Source organism: Aedes aegypti, chromosome 2, assembly GCF_002204515.2.
Source record: "Aedes aegypti strain LVP_AGWG chromosome 2, AaegL5.0 Primary Assembly, whole genome shotgun sequence".
NCBI lineage: Eukaryota > Metazoa > Arthropoda > Insecta > Diptera > Culicidae > Aedes > Aedes aegypti.
The window spans coordinates 407,667,239-407,689,940 of NC_035108.1; the positions used below are offsets into that span (position 1 = coordinate 407,667,239).

Sequence of the window (22,702 nt, forward strand, 5' to 3'; positions counted from 1 at the left end):
CTTTCTAAGAAAACTGTAGCTTTCTTTCGATAGTATCACACATTAATTAAATAATTGCATATTAAGATATCTCTCGCAGATGCATTTACTATCAGCTATGTGCTGTTGGCGGTTACTAACAATAGTAAGCGCCATGCTGACATGAGTAACAAATCACAAGGTGCAATGCGAACAAACAAGTAAGAGCAGCTTGCAATTCCTCCTAAGTTTATCTCTGGGCCATAGCCGGTTAAAGATTATCGTGTACGATTTTGATAGACCCAGTTAGTCGCAGCTGTAAACACGAAACTATTCAGATAGACCATGCTGTGGATTGAAATCTCGCTAGTATTGAATCTTTTCGGGTTGAATATGTTTCCAGTAGCATATTCAAAACCATTAGATACGTAGACCACTCGACAGAAGGTTCCAGGTGCCCTGGGGAAAGTGGTCAATTAGGAACATATCTGGAACCATATCAATATGGGCATTAAACTTCATGGTTTTCAAAGCTTATGCTATCCGAAGCATTTCCAGCACCACCGGCTGCCATGACTACTTAATTGTAGGTTCCAGGTGCCCCAGGGGATTTGGCCAATTTGGCCGTTCACCTGTTAAGAATCACCTTCTACCATGAACAGTAGGATCCATGTGACTTGAAGGATGTGGAACATTTTCAGAATCACAAGATTAAATAATCACTCTATAGTAGATTCCATGGGCTCCTAGAGATGTGGCCAATTCGGAACATAACCACATCCCCAGGGCCCATGGAAACTATTACACAGTGCAGTGGTTATATAAATATGTTGCACTGTAAATGCTTCTAGTAGCATAGCCTTCAAAAAACTTGATGTTTATACCCATACTGATGTGTTTTCGGGCATGTTTTGAATTGGCCACATGCCCGGGGGCACCTGGAACCTACTATAGAGTCGTCATGGCAGCCGGTGGTGCTGGAAATGCTTCGGAAAGCATAACCTTTGAAAATCATGAAGTTTATTGCCCATATTGATATGGTTCCAGATATGTTCCTAATTGACCACTTCCCCCAGGGCACCTGGAACCTTCTATAAAATGGTCTATACATCCAATGGTTCTGAATATGCTGCTGGAAACATCATTTTAAAGGTTGATGCTCACTTGGATATAGTTCCGGATAGTATTTACATAATTGGAAATACACACATGACTGACCATGTTTTCCGGAACCATTTTACGGAAATGGTCATATTTCTGAAGATTTCCAACCAATCTTGATGCGTCCGGCGGCATTCAACTTCCTATTAGTTCTAGTTTCTAGGAAAATAGTAAAAATCTATCCAACTTTACACCGCACAAAAATACAAGTGACAGAAAAAATGACATTTAGACATGACCTTGGAAAATCCGGAACATCTCCGGTGTCCAGTGGCCAATATGCATGGCCAAGCAAGTTCCTGAAAGAAGACCAAATTTGCCGTCGACTGCTTCTAGATGCATCCAATTTCATCATTCTTTCATAAAGTTATGAGCATTTGAATTTAGGCAAAATTTTGCCTATCTCAATCATTTTGCCTATCCCCTGTACACCAACGCCAGCTCTATCTTCTAGAAAGGAGCCATTATGGTATCATACTATATTGTGTGATATATTTTTTCCAAATATCCAGACGTAATAGGAATTGTGTGGTAAATATCTTCTAAGGAAAATTATATCAATTGGAGCAAGGACAATTTTGTCACAATTCTCTAAAAGTGGAAATAACGAAGTGTGTGTTCTCTCCAGTAGATCAGTCTAAACCAAGGACAGCTATTTTAGTAAGTAAAACGATGAAATTTGTCCCAATTACTGATTTTATCACTAGAGATATCGTTGCGATTAAGATGGAGGTACCAACACTCCGAGGAAAAACAGAGGTATGCATTTCTTCAGCTCATTTTCCAGGAAATATTAAAGATATCCCTCCATCTTCGGTCGTAATGTTCGTTGATTACTGTAAAAAAAATAAACGCCCAATTTATAATATGGTGCGATGCAAATGCCCATCATAGAATATGGAGCAGCACCGATATTAATAAACGAGGCGACGACCTCTTTAACTACATTTCGTCTAATAATATTGGCATATGTAATAGAGGTAACTCGCCGACATTTATCTATACAATTCGACAAGAGGTTCTTGATCTTACGATCTGTAGTGACTTGTTGTCTGAAAAGATTGTGAACTGGCGTATTTCTGATGGAGAATCATTGTCAGATCACAAGCATCAGGTTTGATTATAAAGCCGGATAACTTTTATCAGAAAAGTATAGGAATCCTAGGAAAACTAACAGGGATCTCTATCGGTTTAACTTAATGAATGACTTTCCATACAAAGGTGAGTTAATTAAAAATGATATTACAAATGCCAAACAAAAGTTATAAAACTGTTTTTATGTCCATCAAGCATAATTCTAGCTTACGCCCTATTTTGAGCACACTCCATGATTTCATGCACTCAAAATAATATAAACGTCATTGCTACGTGAAAAATCATTTTGACATCTGCATGTTGTACGTACATTCGGTGTTGAGCTCAAGTCTTAAGATGGCGCCCGCTTGATTTTTGAAGAACTTCAGAAGCTGCTAAACTTTAAACCCTGTGTAAGGTTGATTTCAAGGTAAATATGCTTTGAATACCGAAGAATCCCTGCATTACTTCTTATTTTATTCCTGATTTATAACCTCTATCAATTATAGCACGCGAAGGCTACAACAAGACAGACCAAACTCACAAAATGGGGGAAACAGGATTCAAAATGCTCAGATTGACAATAAAAATATCACAATCTTTTAAGTTTGTTTACATTTTCCAATTGGGAATTAGTTTTTTTTCTAAAGCCTATTAGATATAAGATTGGTCTTTATTGCAGTTAAATTTAATGCAAAACCATCTAGGTCAAAGACAAATTAAAGACCTCCATATCCCTTGATGTTGCCCAAAATTTTATGGCTCATAAGGTGATCTAGAATGTCGTGAAAAGTGTACTGCGATCTGTCAAACTTGGGTACCTTTTGCACTACCGAGGGACCAAATGCAGTACTAGAAGTGGTACCCAATCTAAGCCCGAGTGCGACGGACCTGATCTAGGTCCTATTGAAACGCTTCGTAAAGACTACTGGAAAATCAACGTAGCTCTTACGTATAGCGCCGGTGAAATGGACGAAGTTCAAAAGTTCATGCGTTCATTCTGGGCTACCTATGATTCACGTAAAAGCTACGCGAAAAGTACGATGGAAAAAAATCACGTATGTTTTCACGTAACAATGACGTTTGGATTTGTTTGAGTGTACCACGGACCAAATTTTTTCGGTACACTGACGTTGTAATGCAGCTGTTATGATGCTCCAGGATTGATTGAAACGCATTCCCAGCTAGAATCTACTTATGACGTGATTATTGACAAAATGATCACATCATATCACGCCAGCTGTCCTATCAATCATAGGATGTCCAATAGGGATGTTCCTTGGTGGAATTATAGACTGGCAGAATTGAGGAAGAAATCTAGACGATTGTTCAATAGAGCAAAGACTACTGCATCTCCACAGTTGTCATCTCCACAGTTGTCATGGAAAGGCTATTGGGTTAGTGGGTTAAGGTAAAGATCTGGGAGTCACCAATGTTTGGTGATGCGATTCATGATATAATCACGCCTAACCGGATTCGCGATATTATTCGATATTCGCATGTACGCCAAACAAGTGTTCATCACTCGCCCCCGCAAGAGCAAGCGAAGCGATCAATAGATCACACACTACTAACGATCCGCGGCGCTTTTGCATTTCCCTACGCGAACAACGCGCGACATCCTGCCCTCTTTGGTCGCCCCCGCAGGAGCAAGCATCAAGGTCGAAGGATCAAACACTACTCGGAGAAAGGTTCGAGTTATCTTTATTCCAAAATCCAGTAACAGGTATAAAACTACTCCTAAAGCCTTTAGGTCCATAAGTCTTCCCACCGTTTTTTTAAAGACAATGGAAAAAATAGTCGATGACTACACAAAGTCAACGAGTTTATCCAGATTACCTCTTTGTAAATTTCAATTTGCATATCAAGCAGGTAAATCTACAATAACGGCGTTACAATCGTTAGTTAATAGAATCTAGACAACATTTCAAGCCAAGGAAATAGCTGTAGTGGCTTTTCTTGATATTGAAGGCGCATTCGATAATGTATCTCATAACTCCATACGTTCGGCAATGGAATTGAGGGGCATGGATAGATGCATTGTTGATTGGATAGTGAAAATGCTAAAAGATCAAGCAATCTGTGCTCATCTGGGAGGTGCGCAACTATCTATAAAGACAATTAAGCGTTGTCCTCAAGGAGGAGTACTATCACCCTTATTGTGGTTATTTGTAGAGGACGACCTTCTTAAAAAGCTAACGGACCAAGGTTTCGAGGTGATTGTATATGCAAACGATTTGGCTATTGTTATTCGTGGAAAATATGAATACACGATAAGGGTACAAACGCCCTGTGGGTGTGTAGTAAAGCTTTGGGGAAAACATGGGGACTGCGGCCATGTATGGTTCTCTGGATATATTCGGCAATAGTTCGCACAACAATTACCTATGCCTCTTTGATATGGTGGCCCAAAACCAATGAGGTAACCACTCAAAAGAAATTAGGTAAGTTAAAAAGGCTTGCCTGTATTTCGATAACAGGGGCAATGAAAAGTACACCATCAGCCGCTTTAGATGCCCTCCTTAATATATTACCTTATTATTGTTTTATGGCTATATCGGTCATGCGACTCAAAGGTAAAGGGAGTCTATAGAAGCAAATGATGGAAACGAATAGGTGCATAGGCATCGCAAGGGAGCGACAAGATTGAAATTTAATTAGGTGGTGAAAATTGAGCAAGCCATTTTAAAGTCAGTAAGCATCGAAGCGTCCTGCACCTATTCGTTTCCATCATTTGCTTCTATAGACTGCCTTTACCTTTGAGTCGCATGACCGATATAGCCATAAAACAATAATAATTTAAAAACAATCACGGTCGAAACCTTCTCCTATTAATATATTACCTTTACATCAATTTGTTAAACTGCAAGCAGCAAAAATCACCACACTTTATCCGTTATAATGAAATATTGGATGGAAATCTAATAAGACATTTAAAAATCATCAGGGACTTCGATCTGAACTCAGAGGTCTTTATCTAGTAGAAGACTGCATGACAACAAATGCAAACTTTGATGCTTCTTTCAAAGTGGTTAAATTAAGCCGATCTATATGGGAGTCTGGTGGACCGAGTTTACGTCCAGGTTCTATTGATTTCTACACAGATGGGTCTAAGATTGGTGAAAATACAGGAGCCGGAGTTTTTGGTCCTGGAATCAACAAGGTAATACCTATGGGGTACAGTCCCACTGTTTTTCAAGCAGAAATTCAAGCAATTATAGAATGTGCGAATATCTGTATTGAAAGGAAATACAGATTTTCTAAAATCTGTATTTTTTTTGGATAGCCAAGCAGCTATCAATGCGCTGAAGGCATTCACTTGTCAGTTGAAGCTAGTGTGGGAATGCATTCTTTCTCTGAAACAATTGACCAGTAGGAACGAAGTTACTTTATATGTACTGGCTGCCCGGCCATTGTGGAATTGATGGAAACGAAACGGTCGACAGGTTAGCAAGACAAGATTCTTCAATGAATGTTATTGGTTCCGAGCCATTTTGTGGAGTTTCAGAGTGCGCTCTGAGAGCACAACATAAATCTTGGGAAATGTGTATGGTTGAATCCAACTGGAATACCACGGATACATCAAGACAAGCAAAAAGGTTTATAAGGCCACTGATCCAAGAGCCCAGGCTATACTAAATTAAAAAAAGGGATCTTAGGGTTATAACTGGTCTGTTGAATGGTCATTGCCCTAGTAGGTATCATCTATATAAAATTGAGAAAATCCAATCTTCTGAATGTCGTTTTTTATCAAATTGAAAACGAAACTGCTAAACATATACACTGCAGCTGTGGAGCTTTGTTCAATCAAAGAAGGTCAATGTTTGGAAAAGGGTTATTAGATCCCCTAGAAATCTGGCAAAGTAATCCCAACAGGGTTATAGACTTTATAAAACAAGTCGTATGACTCTGATACAGTTGAACGGCGTTTGTTTCAACTCCTTCTACATTATTTCCACAGCCTAGCCAGATGGAAACTACATCATGGGGTTCTTGTTATAGTCTTTGCAGAATGCATAGAACAAGCTTCTTCAGACACAACCAAGTATTATTTCTAATAATTTTTCTCTAGCTAATACCATGGAATTTAGGCAATTGCTTTTATTTAGTATAGTTCAAGATCTGTACTACTGAAGTCTTTAATCATATTGGAGCATCTCTAATGAATACTAATGAATAATTGAGCTTTCAAAAATAATGTGATGAACATTAGCATTACTGCCTATCAAGCAGAGAAGCAGGCTCTACCACAGTAGAGAGGTTAATCCAGAAAGAAGAAGAAAATTTCACATTTATTCACCACACATTTCTTAAGAATTAACTATATAATTCAACTAATATTTTCCTCTTTTTCTTCGGCACAGTAATAAGGAGAATAAGGAAAACCATCACCGTCCGACGTTTCCATTGCCGGTGAAACCGGTGGCCCTACCGAGGACAACTATAGTCACTGCTAAGACACCTACCCCAACCGGACCTGGTCCGCACACGAATAGTACCGATGACGACAGCAGTCCCGCATCACAAACAACTATCCGTGAAAAACCCGTCATCCCAGAACGACCCGCTATACTGTTGAGGCCGCAGAGCTTCAAAGGTTCCATTCCGGAAATATCTAAAGTTAGCGAAGGAACCAACACACTGTTCAGCGCGGGTACGTCCATCAAAAAAGCTCAAAGCTTCCGAGGCGAAACCAGCACGGGAACAAGCAAAGAAAGTGGTTCAACCGTTCTCGAGAGGACCCAAATCTACAACATCGACAAACAACAGGTGGCGATCATCGATGTGCCAGATAAAGCATCCTCAGGAGATGAACAAAGCAAAGCAAAAGACAAACCATCATCCCTAGTGGCCACGGTTCCGGAAGGGGTTCCCCCTTTGGCAATGATGGAATCTACCGGATCGCTTGGTAGCGACATCCAATCACCCACGAGTACAGTTGGCCCATCGGAGCTGACGACGGACTCGACGAATAACGCAACAACCCTTACTAGTCTTCAACACGTACCGCAATCGCCTCGCGGATTCGATCAGGCCAAAATCAAACGACCGCAAGTTCCGGCTCCACCCCCTCCGGTTGGTCGACCTAAATCATCCGACTCGACGGATTTATAACAAACTGAGCTGTTGATTTAACCAAGCGCGCGGGTATAGATACATTTATGTAGTGATTTGCGTTAAACGAGTGGATGCCTGAAGTGAAGACACGTGCTTGCGCGACTGCCCTTAATGCATTTTTTGATTGCTGCTGGAGGTTGATGGTGTAGGTAAATTGAAATATTCCTCACCGGAGTATCTAAATAATTTAACAAATCGAAATCGTTTCTAATGTAATTGCTTAGCACTAACTCGATTGAAGAAGCACAGAAGAAGCTGTGCTATATCGCGACAGTCAATTTGCGTAATTGAGAGGTTTTTTTTTCCCAATCCCATCAACCAGCAGCAATCCAAATCACATTCTCGTCGCATTTATCGCTGCACATAACAAACATCAAGCAGAAGGGCAAGTCTGTCATTCACCTAGAGTTCGAGAGGAAAGAAACACAAACTATTCCGAGTCAGATAGCTTTTAATTAAATTTTATTATTTTAACGTTTTTTATCGTCTCTCGTCAGTCGGTTTTAGTTCATTTTCGTTTGTGTCGTTCGGTACTGTTATGCATGGCGACAGAAAAGAAACAAAAGTGCATTCTAATTGAATTGAATTCGGTCGCTGTTCTGTTGCATTCAATTCGCGTTATGCTCACCGCTATGACTTCATGTTTGAATGGGTTGCTCCCAGTTCTCTTGTTAAAATTGTTACATTGTAACGAAGGTTCGCTTTGGTTTCTAGCAAATAGAGAAAAGGGCATTGATGCCCTGTTTTTAGAATCAATACCTGCTAATGTAAAAAGAACTTGTACACATCATTCAATACCCTTGGAAAGAAGATATCAGCAGAAAGGGTTGGTTAATGGAAGTAATCAAATAGAAAATCAAAGATGTGCGGAGCAGTTAGTTCGATATTGTTATTGCAGTTTGTATACCTTTAATGTAGACTGAGTTTTGGGCATTCTAATGTTTGCCATCATAAGCGAGGTTGTCATCTCCGAGGCAATATCATCATTATCATCGTTCGCTAGACTACCAATAAAGGGCTTGGGAAAGTATTTTTGTTCCGCACTGCTCATTCGATTTGTAGTAAATTTTTGTTTTTTTTTTGTCTTTATAGTTTACGCTTGTTAGACTAAAATTTGCCACAAGTCCTTTAAAGTCCATATGAGATTCAATGTAGGCATCATCAAAACATATTGGTATACACAAATGCATGGTTTATACACTACCCGCCAAAAGGATGGAATCGCTTCACCAAGTATTGCAATATCCGTTTATGACTACAAAAGCAACTTTTTGATGTATTGTAAAATTCAATATAATTGTTCCATACTTTCCAGAATTTTCGCAGGTAGTGTATGAGTTATTGCATGTTTGAAGTATGCCAGTAGAGCGCGAAAACTACAACCACATGACTTATGCATGGCCATTCCCATACCAAATTCAAAGGGTTTGTAAGTCTCGGTATTCAAATAAAATAAGCTTGAATTTTACACTCAAAACTTGAATAACAATCGAATGGGCAACATGGAGCAAAAACGTTTTCTCAATCGCCCTGCGGCCAGCGAGTTGTCTGACCAATTTATTACCAAAATGACAGTTTATTCGCCTGGCGCTAAGTTTTTCTCTAAACGTGTTAGAACTGGTCGGACAGCTTGTTGGCACCGATTGACACCGAATGCTAATAAATTACGGAAGTTATCAATAAATTATCGCTACGTACTCACAACTATCTAATCAATCATTATACAGTAACAGAACATATTCAATCGTAAACATAATAAACCTGCTTGTTGCCTTATTTTAGCATAGGTTTTTGAATTCCATTCCGAAAAATCCCTGCTTCGGTGTTAGTTAAGGTCACACTTTCTTTCCCACGACTTTGATCGACTATTTCTTTGCGAAAAAAGCTGTTTTTAAATGATGAAAATGGGCTAAACTAAACGGAATCTATTGAAAACAGTTGTTTTTCAATAGTAAATTGATTGTTAATCTATAGTTTTATTATTCAAACAGTTAGTGTACTATTGGTTTAGTCTGATGAGTAAGGAATCATATTCTAGTAACTATTGCATGGTATATATCTGATTCAGTTTACCTCAAATTCATCGAAAATCAATGGAGTACTGGAGCTACCCTAGAAAACAGAGGAAATGCTTAAAATCACGGTGCTCCCTTGACCGTTATTATCAGAAAAAATCTCCATCAAATCTGTGCTCACCAGTTGATTTCTATAGCAAAGCTGCATGTCTGGGCAAAATTTAAAAAAAATCGTAGGGCCCGTTTTGATGTTACGCCCATTTGATTGTATAAGTTCACTAATTCAAAGGATATCTGAGATATTTAAACGGGTTTTCATTGGCCGTGATTATCAGATAAAATATACCATCGAAATTTGAATCAAAGTTGGTTTATTTAATTATTTGTAACCTCTTGATGGAATTTTGAATGAGAAAATAGACGAAATTTGGAGTTACGTCCTTTTGGAAGCGTAACCATTGAAACACTAATTTCCAATAGATTAATTAGGCATTCTCTTAAGCAGGCATTACGTTAAGTATGTTCAAATGTTTTTAATGACATATTGCACTTAGATGTCGCCACAGTATTTCGCAATTGATTTTTTTTTCAAAGCTCAAGCGCTGTAAGGCATTACGGAGCCATTTTGGTGTCATTACTATTATTCATAATATATTGTTATGACCCAACTAGCTACCTCGGGCCTTCCTTAGCCGAGTGGTTAGAGTCCACGGCTACAAAGCAAAGCCGTGCTGAAGGTGTCTGGGTTCAATTCCCGGTCGGTTCAGGATCTTTTCGTAATGAAAATTTCCTTGACTTCCCTTGGGCATAGAGTATGATCGTACCTGCCACACGATATACGATGCGAAAATGGCAACTTTGGCAAAGAAAGCTCTCAGTTAATAACTGTGAAGGTGCTCATTGAACACTAAGTAGAGAAGCAGACACTGTCTTAGTGGGGACGTAATGCTAAGTAGAAGAAACATAAGCTACCTCCTCGGTTATTTCGGCTAATTTTGTACTGCCTCAGAACATAAGCTAATTTTGTACTGCCTCAGAACATAAACTTCAAATGCTGAGTAATGCACAACGGGACAAACTATAAAATTCTAGACCACTGTCAATACTTTTTTGATCATTTGTAGCATACATTACTACATTTGGATTTTTCACAAATCTACAATTTTAGCTTTGGTTTTCTCGGTCTTTTCGATTACACAAACATGTAAGAGCTCTGGATAAATACAATAGTGATAGAATTGTATAAATCAATCAATCCATTCTCATGCTAACTCGTGAAGAGAAAGCCTCAGTACTTGAAAAGTAAGAAATATGCATTATTATTTGGTTTCATTGAATTTAAATCAACACTTTCAAAGCTTTATGTTACATGTCTCCCTTGAAAATCAAAACTATCTTGAGAAGATTCTGTACCTTAACTCCGAAATTCATTAACCCGAGTTTCATCACCCTGAACGCACTTTTACCCTGAATGCTATTGTCTCAAATATATAATTACCTTGTATGCCATTGTCCCGTGATAATGGATTCGAAGTAATGCCATTCTAGAAACTGGAACTTGCGGAGATGGTCTTCGGGTATTCGGGGTAATGGAATTCAAAGTCAAGGGGTATAATTTTACAAAGATATATAAAATATGTGTAAAACAGAGTTGTTCATGGATTTTACGTGAACTCCAGTTTTGATTACCGGAGAATCAAAAATTGTTCTGTGATACTATTGATAACCTGCTGGTCTACCTACCAGAATATGGTTCCAATCCTACACAAACAGAAGATTTCTATGAAAACTTTCATTTGCTTTCGATCGCAGACTGTGCTTGTGAAGTAAAGACTCGCCAGCTGATATGACTCATCATAAACGAATAAAATAACCATACTTCAGGAGCTTCACAAAGTTTTCCAAATTAACAGAAACAAAGATTTAAAATTAAGCTCTGTAACAATTTTGAACTTCATTAATAAAAATAATAACGGATGTTCTAAACTTTGCTTCTTTTTTTTGTTCCATTTTGTATCGCTGCTTTCTACGTTGTTAATATTATTTTATTCCATACACTGCTACCCATAACCAAAAACTCAACTCGTAAAGTATTCTTTGAAGTATACGTCTTCGATGTACAACAGGTAACAATTAATTGCATGTAAAATCATCTGAATCGTGAGTACATGGGTTCACCAAACTAGCCAGAATATTTTGCTACAAGAACTAGTTTTTAAGTTTTTCGATAGTTTTCAAACTTCCACTCTGCTGGGTAGCCGTAAACCATGAATCATAATTAATAGAAAACAAATATTTTAATTTAATTTAGGAACTAATTTGGTCACATGATGAAATTAGCTCCGCAATGCCTTAAAACACTTGAGCCTATGGAAAATCAGTTGATTGTGAAATACTTCGGCGGCATATAAGTACAATGTGCCATTGGGGACATTTGAACATGCTCAAAGGTAAAATAATGCCTAACTAATCTATTTAAAATTAGTGTTTCAAAGGTTACACTTCCAAAAGGGCGTAGCCCCAAATTTTTTGATCTTCTCATTCAAAACTCCTCACAGAAGTTACAAATAACTATATAAGCCAACTTTGATTCAAATTTCGATGGTATATTTTATCTGATAATCACGGCCAATGAAAACTCGTTCAAATATATCAGATTTCTTTTAAATAAGTGGACTTACACATTCAAAAGGGCGTAACTTTAAAACGGGCCCTACGATTTTTTTAAATTTTTCCCAGATATGCAGCTTCGCTATAAAAATCGACTGGTGAGCACAGATTTGATGGAGATTTTTTTCTGATAATAACGGTCAGGGGAGCACCGTGAAAATGTTATCAAGGCCTGCTCAATTTTTTTGAACCGTTAGCCAAATTGCAGAGAAAATTTCGTGTGTCGTGTCAAATTTCAACGTTTTGAGTAAAATGTAAAATAGATTATGTGAAACTTCATCCCAATATTATGTGAAAGTTTTGCCATGTTTTCCGTGAGAATCATGGTCATGATTCTTTAAGAATGTTTCAAAGATTTTGTTATTATTCTGCAGAGAGTTCTACGTTATCTCTCCCAAAATTAGGCAAAATGCTTATTCGGAATCTATCATATTTTCATGATTCAGTTACCTTTTTCCAACGAGTTTCATTAAAAGTTTATATAAATTCAGTTTTGTCTATCAGGCCGCACAAAATGAAGCCGCGGGTAATCGACGATTTTCACGAAATATATAAGCTGATGTAAGAGTGGGGTCATAATGGTGTCTAGGAGAGAGGCGCATAATGGTTTTTTAGGCGATTTCGAAGGGAATTTAGATGTATTAGGTATTTGAGACTGAAATTTAGTGTACTAAAATGGGGTATGTAAAAAGGGTACAGAAAAGTATATTCTCAATAATAACCTAATCTACACCTCCACTGGAATCCTGCATGTCCCCTGAAAACCACTGTAAACGGCCATTAAATGCAAATTTGGTATCCCTCACGACCCCCTCAGCATATTTACACCAGACCCAGATTTGGGGAGTATCAAGGGGGCATATGCCCCAGGCCCCCCCGATACCCAATCTCCTCAACCCCTATACTATTTTTAAATAATTTTCAATACTTTCTCTTTTAACAAACAATTCTTACGTTAAACCCGCGTTTAGATGGGGTACACTTTGTCTTGAGAACAAGCTTTTGATATTTAAACAAATTTCCAGACCAGCCATGTTGTATGTTGTACCCATATGGACTAGCTGTTGTAATACCAGGAAGAAAGCTCTGCAGAGTATTCAAAATAAAATTTTGAAAATGATTCTGAAGCTTCCGTCCTGGTATAGTACCAATGAGTTACATAGAATATCCAATTTTGAAACATTGGAACAAATGTCAAATAAAATAATTAATAATTTCAGGCAAAAATCGTTAGCTCACGAGACTAATAAGAGCAACGATGGAAGGTGTGCAAAATTGTGTGAAGGTTTCAGGCGAACACTCCAGTTCGTTTGGATCCCGCTGGGGACTACGACAAGGTGATGGACTCTCGTGCCTGTTGTTCAATATTGCGCTAGAAGTTGTTATGCGAAGATCCGGGCTTAACAGCCGAATTTTACGAGATCCAGTCAATTTTTTTGCTTCGCGGATGATATGGCCGAGCATTTGAAAAGGTGGCAGACCTGTACACCCGCTTGAAACGCGAGGCAGCAAAAGTTGGACTGGTGGTGAATGCGTCCAAGACAAAGTACATGCTAGCTGGTGGGGCTGATGAATTGGATCTTCGTCATAATTGTTTAAATTTGAATATGTTCAGCAAACAGTGGCCAAATAGAAAAAAATCATAATTTCCTTATTTGGCATATTTCATAAGTCTCATCAGCCCTGTCGTCCTGCTTAGTCGCGCTTAGTCGACGACTAAGAAGCTTTCCTCAGATTGTTTTTAGAATTTTTCACCCGAAGACATAAAAAATAATGTATGAAATCAACAACAATCTAACGCCCCATAAGATATCAATCGAAATTTTCAACCTGTACCTACCAACGCCCTGGAGTAATTTAAACCTATTTGCATAGAATTCCATATATATCATGATCATATCACCGCCCTGTAGAAAATCAATCAAAATTTACGAGCTGTATCAACGCCCCAAAATAATTTCACCACATCGAATGGAAATTTCAGGCATTATTAACGCCTTATTAATGACCTTATTCCACATATATCAAAATCGAAAACTCCAAGCAGTATGAACGCCCTGGAGTAATTTGTCCCATATAGAGCCGTAACATCCTAACGCCCTGTATGACATCAATTAAAATTTCAAGCTTTTTCAACGCCTTGGAGTAACTTGATCTCACCTTATGTAGACCAAGTGCATCTTTACGCACCACATCACTTGAATGGTCCGAGCATTATCAACGCCCTAGAGTAATTTGGACTCATACCATGTAAATCAGTTACATCTTAACGCCCTAAGGGACAAATGTCAAGATGTATAAATGCTCTTGACTAATTTTACCTTGTCTTACGTTGATGTGGTGCACCTCAAAGCCCTGCATCGGTTTAAAACTCCAATTTGTATTGACGCCCTAGAGTAATTCAAACTTGTCTCATATAGATCAGCTGCATTTTACGACCCTGTAGGACATTATTTAAAAATTTCAAGCTGCATAAACGCCCTGGATTAATTTGACTTCATGCCATGTAAATCAAGTGCATCTTGACGCTCTGTATGACATCAATAGAAGCTCCAAGCTCTATCAACGCCCTGGAGTAATTTGACCTTATCCCATATCGATCAAATACATCTCAATGCCCTGTAGGACAACAATTGAAAATTTAAGCTTTATCAGTGCTCTGGGATAATTTGACCTCATTTTTCGTAGACCAAGTGCATCTTTAAGCCCTGTAGGACATCAATCGAATATTCCAAGATTTAATAACGCCCTGGAGTGATTTGACCTTGTTCCATGTAAATAAGTTGCATTTTAACGCCCTGTGGGACAATTGTCAAAATGTATAACCGCCCTCCACTAATTTGACCTCGTCTTACGTAGATCAGGTGCACCTCAATGGCTTGTATCGATTGAACATTCCAATCTGTATTGATGCCCTGGAGTAATTTGACCTTGTCTTACGTAGATCTTAGATAAGGTGCATATTAACGCCCTGTAGGACATCAATTGAAAATTACATGCTGTATCATCGTCCTGAACTAATTTGGACTCGTGTCATGTAAATCAACTTTATGTTCTTCGATATCTATTTTCCTTGTAATTTGACCTTGTTGTCTTACGTAGATCAGGTGCAACTTAATGCTCTGTTTCCATTGAAAATTCCAAGCTGTATTAACGCCTTGGAATATTTTGACCTCATTCTATGTAGATCAGGTACATCTCAACACCCTGTAGGACATAAATTAGAAATTCCAAGCTTTAGCAACGCCCTGGAGTAATTTGGCCTTCTTTCACGTAGTTCAGAAACATCTTAACGCTTTGTATAACATCAATCGATCAAGCTATATCAACGGTCTGAAGTGATTTGACTGAATTCCATATTGATCTTTGTGAGATCTAGAGCATATTTACGCCCTGTTGAAAATCAATTGAAATTTCTTAGCAATATCAACGCCCTGCAGTAATTTGACTTGAGTGACTGACTTATTCTATGATGATCAGGTACATCTCAACGCCCTGTATGACATTAATTGAAAATTCCAAGCTCTATCAATATCCTGCAGTAAACCTTAGTCCACATTAATGAATTGAATCGTAACGCCCCGTAAAAATCAATCATTTTTTTTTAATCTGTATCAACGCCCTGAAGTGATTATACCTTGTTTCACGTAGATAAGCTGCAACTTAACGCCCTGTAGGAAACCAATTAAATTTTGTTTGCTTTGTGACCTTAACTAATGTAGTAGTGTTTGGTTCTTTCCGTTTTATATGTTGTTTATAATATCTATAGTTTGTCTTTACTATTTATCAAACGATTGTGCCACTTTTCCTCGAATGTCCTTTCCGCGAATGACAATTTCCAGAATAACCCTTTTCCTCAAATGCCATTTTTCCGAATGGTTTGTCTCTTCGAGAAGTGATGCAGTTCATGAAGATGCAAGAATAGTTCTCAGTGTGCGTACCAGATGACTGGTCCGTTCACTACCCTGAGTTGTGAAACGGGATCCCTTTATTTAATGGATATTACTATGGCTGTATGCGCTTAATCCCCAATATTCGGTATTGTTAAAGAAAATGTTGGTTAAATTATCTCGAGTAATCCTTCGATAAAAGCACGTGATCATTAAGAAGAACCAGACCACCATAATTTTAAATCGATATGTTTAACTTGTTCGGGCTTGATTTGAAGAAAATTAATGTAATACCACTACAACATTATTGTTAGAAGTGTTATAAATGAACATATACCCTTTTGTTTGCCTTAAAACGATTTATATAAATTATCAATGAAGCAGCTCCAACCCACAGCAGTGAATCGCATTTCTTCAGCTTCAACTGAGGCAATCAAAACCAAAATATGAATATTTTGTATTCAGTAGTGTAAGTTAATGCTTGAAATCCGTATCACTGAGGTGTTTATCGTTTAAAGCCATGCGTTCATAAACTTTCCCCGATTTTTTCACGTTACAAAGTGACTGTCCGGATTTAGATTCGAAAATGTCCGTATTTATATACAAAGCTTGCTTCTGGTGTCCGGATTTAAGGACAAGACTTACCTTATTGTATTAGTGAATTAAACACTATAATTGTCATTTTCAACGTAAAATTTATCAGTATTATCTAGATATAATGTATATTTGTCTGTAAGACAATTGGACTTCAACTTGACTCAAGGAAAACTAATTCAAAATTGAGTTTGAAGATTAGTACTTGCTTAAGCGTCCGGGTATTGATGCATCACGGTACAATGTGAATTTGAATAAGTATGTGGTTTTAATGATTCACATCTGAGCTTTATAACATTGCTCATGATTTGACTACAATTAGATCTAGTAGCCATTGTCATATAATTAATAAAAATAAAATAAAAATCAAACATCAGTTTGACACCATTACATCGTAGTGCAGTTTTCGTAGTTCAAGTCATTCAGCAAAACAGAGAGCGGTCAAGTTAACGATAATTAATTTCAATGACATTGTATGCGAATTGTTGCAAACCATAGTTTGTGTTTAAATATGTTAGATAAATGATTGGAACACTCTAAAACTGTGAACACAAGTGTAAAAGGACATTTTTTCGTGTTATAAGTGTGAACCATGGATTTGAAATCCGAACGCTATACGTTTAACTTGTAGTTTGCTTGAGTGAACATCTATTTTGTAATAAAAATGCACCGAAAACTGAAATAAATGCAAGAAAAAGTGGATGGTCGTGTATGAAATTAAATTGTAGTGGAAAAGTCGACTTTATGATGACGATTGTTGCAGATTATTTGCTCGCGGCTACAACCAAAAGATATGAGTAACCGAAATACAGAATAATCTTGATTATTCATTTTTAAAAACATTATTATGCGTTTACCTGTATTTAACAACAAAAAATATGATAGAATAGCCACATTTAAATTGAATTTTCTTAATTTTATTTGAATTAAGCTGGATTAAACACGGATATCCGGAAATTGATTCAAGAATGTCCGGTTTTTTTTATTCACATGTCCGGATTTGAAAACAAGACATGTGTAATAAACAACATTATTTCCATATTATATTCGTTATTTTAACTAGAATATTTGCAATTATCATCAAGATAAAAGTTGAAACGATTCGTGACACGGTAGTGCGTTATTCAAATCTAATGCAAATATATTGATATTGGAATTAGATCATGCTGCACCGCTTAAGCGTCCGGGTATTGATTCATCATGGTAAAATAAAAAAAAGTTCCATTGTATGTCTTGCTTCGGAATCCGGACATCGCTCTTATTAAATTAAAAACTCAAAGATTTTGTAAGTATTTCATTCGAATTGAATTTTTAGCACTTTTTTCAAGGTTATATAACCAGCTTTCAGTATTAAACTGCCAAACTGTTTCGGACTATTAAACAGTCAAAACTGATGTGAAAAACTAAGACAAATCACACAACTCTCTTCTATCGCCGCATGAGATTCAGTGACGTGCGACATCTGGAACTTAACGAGACACATTCTTTTCAAATTATTTTTCCGAAACGGAAGGTAACAATTTAGTTTTTTATACCGAATGTTCTCTAAATCACTTTTACAATCTTCAATTGTCCATTTTGATCATTATGATTAAAATAGAGGCACATTTTAATTCACATCCTCGGATGTCCGGCTTTTGAAGCAGCTGGACATCATGCTTCGTAATCCGGACACTTGAATTTAAACATTAATAAAGAAATGTTCATATAAATACCGGTAATTTTCACTAGCTGGCAACAAAAACACACTTTTTTCCTCCTGTTAGTCACGCTTAACAACACAGAAACGTATGTTGACTATGAAAACTTCGAGCACATATCCGGGCACCAACCTTAAGGGGACACGGGAGATTGTGTTATTTTCCTTATCTTTCGTCTCACTCTAACAATAATCATCAAAACTTTGTGGAAGCAAATCTCGAGTTTTAGTGAACCGATGAAGCTGAAAATTTATCGGGTTGTGCACTACATATATAGAATCATAGTGATACTTTTTCGCATCGATATATGGAGTGGTTCTTGGGATTTGTTTATCATGTGGAAAATCAACTGACGATTTCACGCGCAGTTTATTTTTATTTTTGTTTTTATGATTTTAAAGACTACTGCGATACGTTGACATTCACAATAAACATTTAAAATCAAAGAATCGAACTGAGTGTTAACATTACAGTTGCACTTTCTTAAACATGGCAAAAAAAAAAATGAAAATGTTCAAGGTGTCTGGCTTTCGAAGCGTCCGGCAATTCGATGCAAAACGGTACAAAAGATAAAACCATTGCGAAATATAATGAAAACCAGAGAAATTGTTGACTTTTTTCCATATTGTTATCACCTCAACAGCGATATTTTATTTGTAATTTAAGCCATATATTTGGCTGAAAATCGAACACTGCTTCTTTATGTAAAAAAATAGTTCAAATTTTCTAGATGTTCTGCTTTTGGAAAACTCAAAAAAAAACTTAGTAAACTTAATTATTTGATTCATTATTTTAAAAGAAAAAATATCATATATTTCTCTAAGTATGCTTCATATATTACTTTACTTACAAACATAATTAAACATCCGAAACATCGAATCTCAGGTATTGATTTATTTATGTTTAACTTTAAAACTTTTCTTGTCAAGTCTACATTTTTTTCTAGTCTGACATGACTGAGGATACGCATAATATTTCGTTAAAAATGTTCCGAGTTATGGTTGAGTAATAATCGCTGAAACGCGGTTATATATAATTAGAATTACAGTTTGCGTCGTATTTTGCCTAAATTTTATAAAACTAGAGGAGAAGCATTAAGGTTGACTCAAATTGCTGGACAGTTGGCAAAAAAGCTCAGTTTTTGATAAATTCTATGTATTTCTTCTCGTATCTTCTTCTCATATATTCCCTGAAACACAAACAATCTTAAAAAAAAAAAAAATTTGAGAGAGACATAAAAACGATTTTATGTGTCTTTAAGATTGGCGCTAGATGATTCCTTTTACACTGAGTGATAGGTTCTACAAGACTAAGTTTATTTCATGGATTATGATTTCTATTTGAATGGTACATCGTAATACTATGACTCTAGGAAATAGTCACATAGCATATGCAGTAGGTATTGTTAAGGTAGATTCAATTGATACTAGGACAAAATAACATTTACTATTTAGATCAGCAAACTTTTCAACTAAATAATGTTTAAGTCCATGTACTTGATCTCTTCGTTCCATATTTCAATAGAAATGGAACACAAACTAAATACGTGCAAATGCATTTTGGTTTTCGTTCGTTAGAAATGTATATTGAAGTATTTGTGATATTTGTTTTTTTTTATATATTAAAATGTTGCCAAGGGTTTTTGGATCTCCGTTTATGATCTATATAAACTGAAAGTCGAAAACCCCTAGCAACATAACCTCCATCACAGTTGATCCCTATGTATTAAAATATTTGTGATATTTCTTATGAGCCGACATCATTAACGCCTGGGAATAGAAGCGCCCTCTGGGCTATAGTAACGCCCCCCTCAAAAGGGACGACTAAGAAGCTCAAATTTTACGACGACAGGGCTGAGTCTCATAGATCATTTTACAAAGCACTCATGCATATTTCAAGGATGTGTTATTTTACGCAAACATCACTTTCCATAACAGTTTTCTTTTTTCTAATACACCATCTTGATTGGACCATGATTTCACAATTTTTCGGTATAAATCAATAACATAATTTTATTATGATTCATTATCTGAATTTTAATGTTTTTCAGCTTAGTGTTCTTATGAGCACTTCCACAACCTTTAACTGAGCGCTTTCTTTGCCTAAATTGCCATTTTTGCATTCGTATATCGTGTGGCAGGTACGACGATATTCTATGCCCAGAGAAGTTTCATTACGAAAAGATCCTGAACCGTCCGAGAATCGAACCCAGACATCTTTAGCATGGCTTTGCTTTGTAGCCACGGGCTTTAACCACTCGGCTAAGGAAGGCCCCAGGTTCAACATTTTGATGTAATATATGACTTGAAAAGATTTCAAACTGTGGGATTCATTAATCCATTTAAATTAAAGGTGACGCACAGAGCACGTAACTTTGAAAAAAGAACCCGATTTAGTTTCCCCAGTGTAGATTCTAATATGACGAACCATTAATTTTTATCATAAATGTAAATTACAATCTGCTGCCAAGGCAATTAGCTGACCATCTCTAATCCCAGTCCACTTCACATTTGCCAGATTTGGTGGATAGACTACCCATGGTGATATTTTAAACGAATTACCCACCTTCAACGTGACCCTCCCCTATAGAGAGGAGCACATCGTGCCTAAAAACCTAATTAGATTGCACGCGTTGGTGAGCTGGATGATCGGTGCAGAGGCACTGCAACTGTGACACATTTACATGTACAACTATTCCGTAATTACTGGACAGGGAATGATTAATGCTATCATGCCACCACCGCGCCACAATGTACCCCAATATGATTTTATTATCTAAAATATCACTGTGCATATTTCGTTCATTGTTTCTGAATTCCCGTAGTTAATTTCATCGCTCGTTTCCCACGTTCACGCCGTGGTACTGGGTAATTATTTATCGTACCTTTCCAAATCGATTCCGGTGCGGGTGGATCGGTGGCAAAAAAGGGAATTAATGTAATTTGTGATGATGGATAAATTGTTCTTCTCCTTGGCATTACGTCCTCACTGGGACAGAGCCAGCTTCCTCAGCTTAGTGTTCTTATGAGCAGTTATTAACTGAGAGCTTTCTTTGCCAATGTTGCATTTTCGCTTTCGAATATCGTGTGACAGGTACGATGATACTCTATGCCTAGGGAAGTCAAGGAAATTTACATTACGAAAAGATCCTGGACCGACCGGAAACCCAGACACCTTCCGCATGGCTTTGCTTTGTAGCCACGGACTCTATCCACTCGGCTAAGGAAGGCCCCCATGGTTAAATTGTAACATTCCGGAATAGGACAAAAGTCTAAGGATTTTCATTCCAATTCGAGAATCCCATGACATTTACAGAGCAAATTTTATGTTTTATAAATTCATTTGCTATTTTCGAATGACTTTTTTAGTCCGGCTGACGAAAAAACGAGAACCATTTTATAACGGCAGACGATCGATTGTACGATCCTTGAAAAAGTTCAAAACCCATCGCCTCGGCCGAAACGTACAAAAGGTAAAAAACGTCGTCTTCCGACAGCCAGACTGAGAATATCTACCATGCGAAAATAGAGTCTTTGTCATGAATCATACGGGAGTTGATTGAAATTATTACGGTGGTGTAACATATTGGGTGATTTAAGTGAGTAGGAATTACAGGAGAGTTTTATATATACGCAGATTACCACAATAGTAGAAGTAGGTAAATTATCTAGTACCAATATGCTTCAACGAACAAAATAATGCTACATGATATGTTCTAAAACTGTTCATTACAAGCCCATACGACTGAAACCAAACCACCCTGTTGGAACTTGCAGCCAAAACCAATCAACATAGATTACAATCAATGTTAATTCGAGCTATGGTATCGTTCGATATCAATACTTTCCGCCGCTTTCTCCCCGATATGATTGACGGTTTCCTGACTTCTTCCCTCCGGAACGAGATTGGAAATTTAATTTAATTTAGTTAGGTACGCTGCGTAAAAAACAGCACAGGAAACGGAAGATAAAATTATTCAGCAAACAGCAATTATTGTAATCATAACTGTAATCTGGTTATTATGAGCGAGTGCTATTGAAAGTGAATAAAATGAAAATCACAAATTAAAATACGATAACCAAACGTAACGATGATGGTAAATATTTGAAATTTGTTGCTCTTGGTGTTGGTGGTAGTGATCACACGATTTTACATAAAACCTGGTTTATCTTACGTTATATATCTTATACTACACTTTTTTTTATTAAATTTACGGAAGGGATTATAAAACTACTAATTGAACTTAAACACTTCACTTTTGCAAAAAATAAAATACTAAAATCACTAGTAAGGCGAGCAAATACCAAAAATTATAATATGTTGCTTATCTTGACAGACAGGCCTATTTCGTCTGCGTCTTACAGACTTCTTCAGTGTTCGACACGATTTATTTATTTGTTTGTTGGCCAAGTAGACGGATAAATAGCAACAGATTGCCATTTACGGTCCAGGACAATTTTAAAAGAGACGATCCTTCGCGGAACAAGCATCCTAATATTTTTGCATTCAGCATCAATGGCTC

The 22,702-nt window shown here is 37.1% G+C and overlaps 1 protein-coding gene across 7 annotated transcripts in view; it reads left to right on the top strand.

Annotated features, from left to right (window-relative positions):
* LOC5564842 overlaps positions 1–9,092 on the top strand; it is a 79,532-nt gene extending 70,440 nt beyond the window's left edge. For all 7 annotated transcript variants that reach the window (XM_021847314.1, XM_021847317.1, XM_021847318.1 and 4 more), the window contains one exon: positions 6,558–9,092. In XM_021847314.1, coding sequence (XP_021703006.1) covers positions 6,558–7,308 — 751 coding nt within the window. In that variant the 3' untranslated portion in view covers positions 7,309–9,092. The remainder of the gene's footprint in view (positions 1–6,557) is intronic.
* Positions 9,093–22,702: the final 13,610 nt, after the last annotated feature.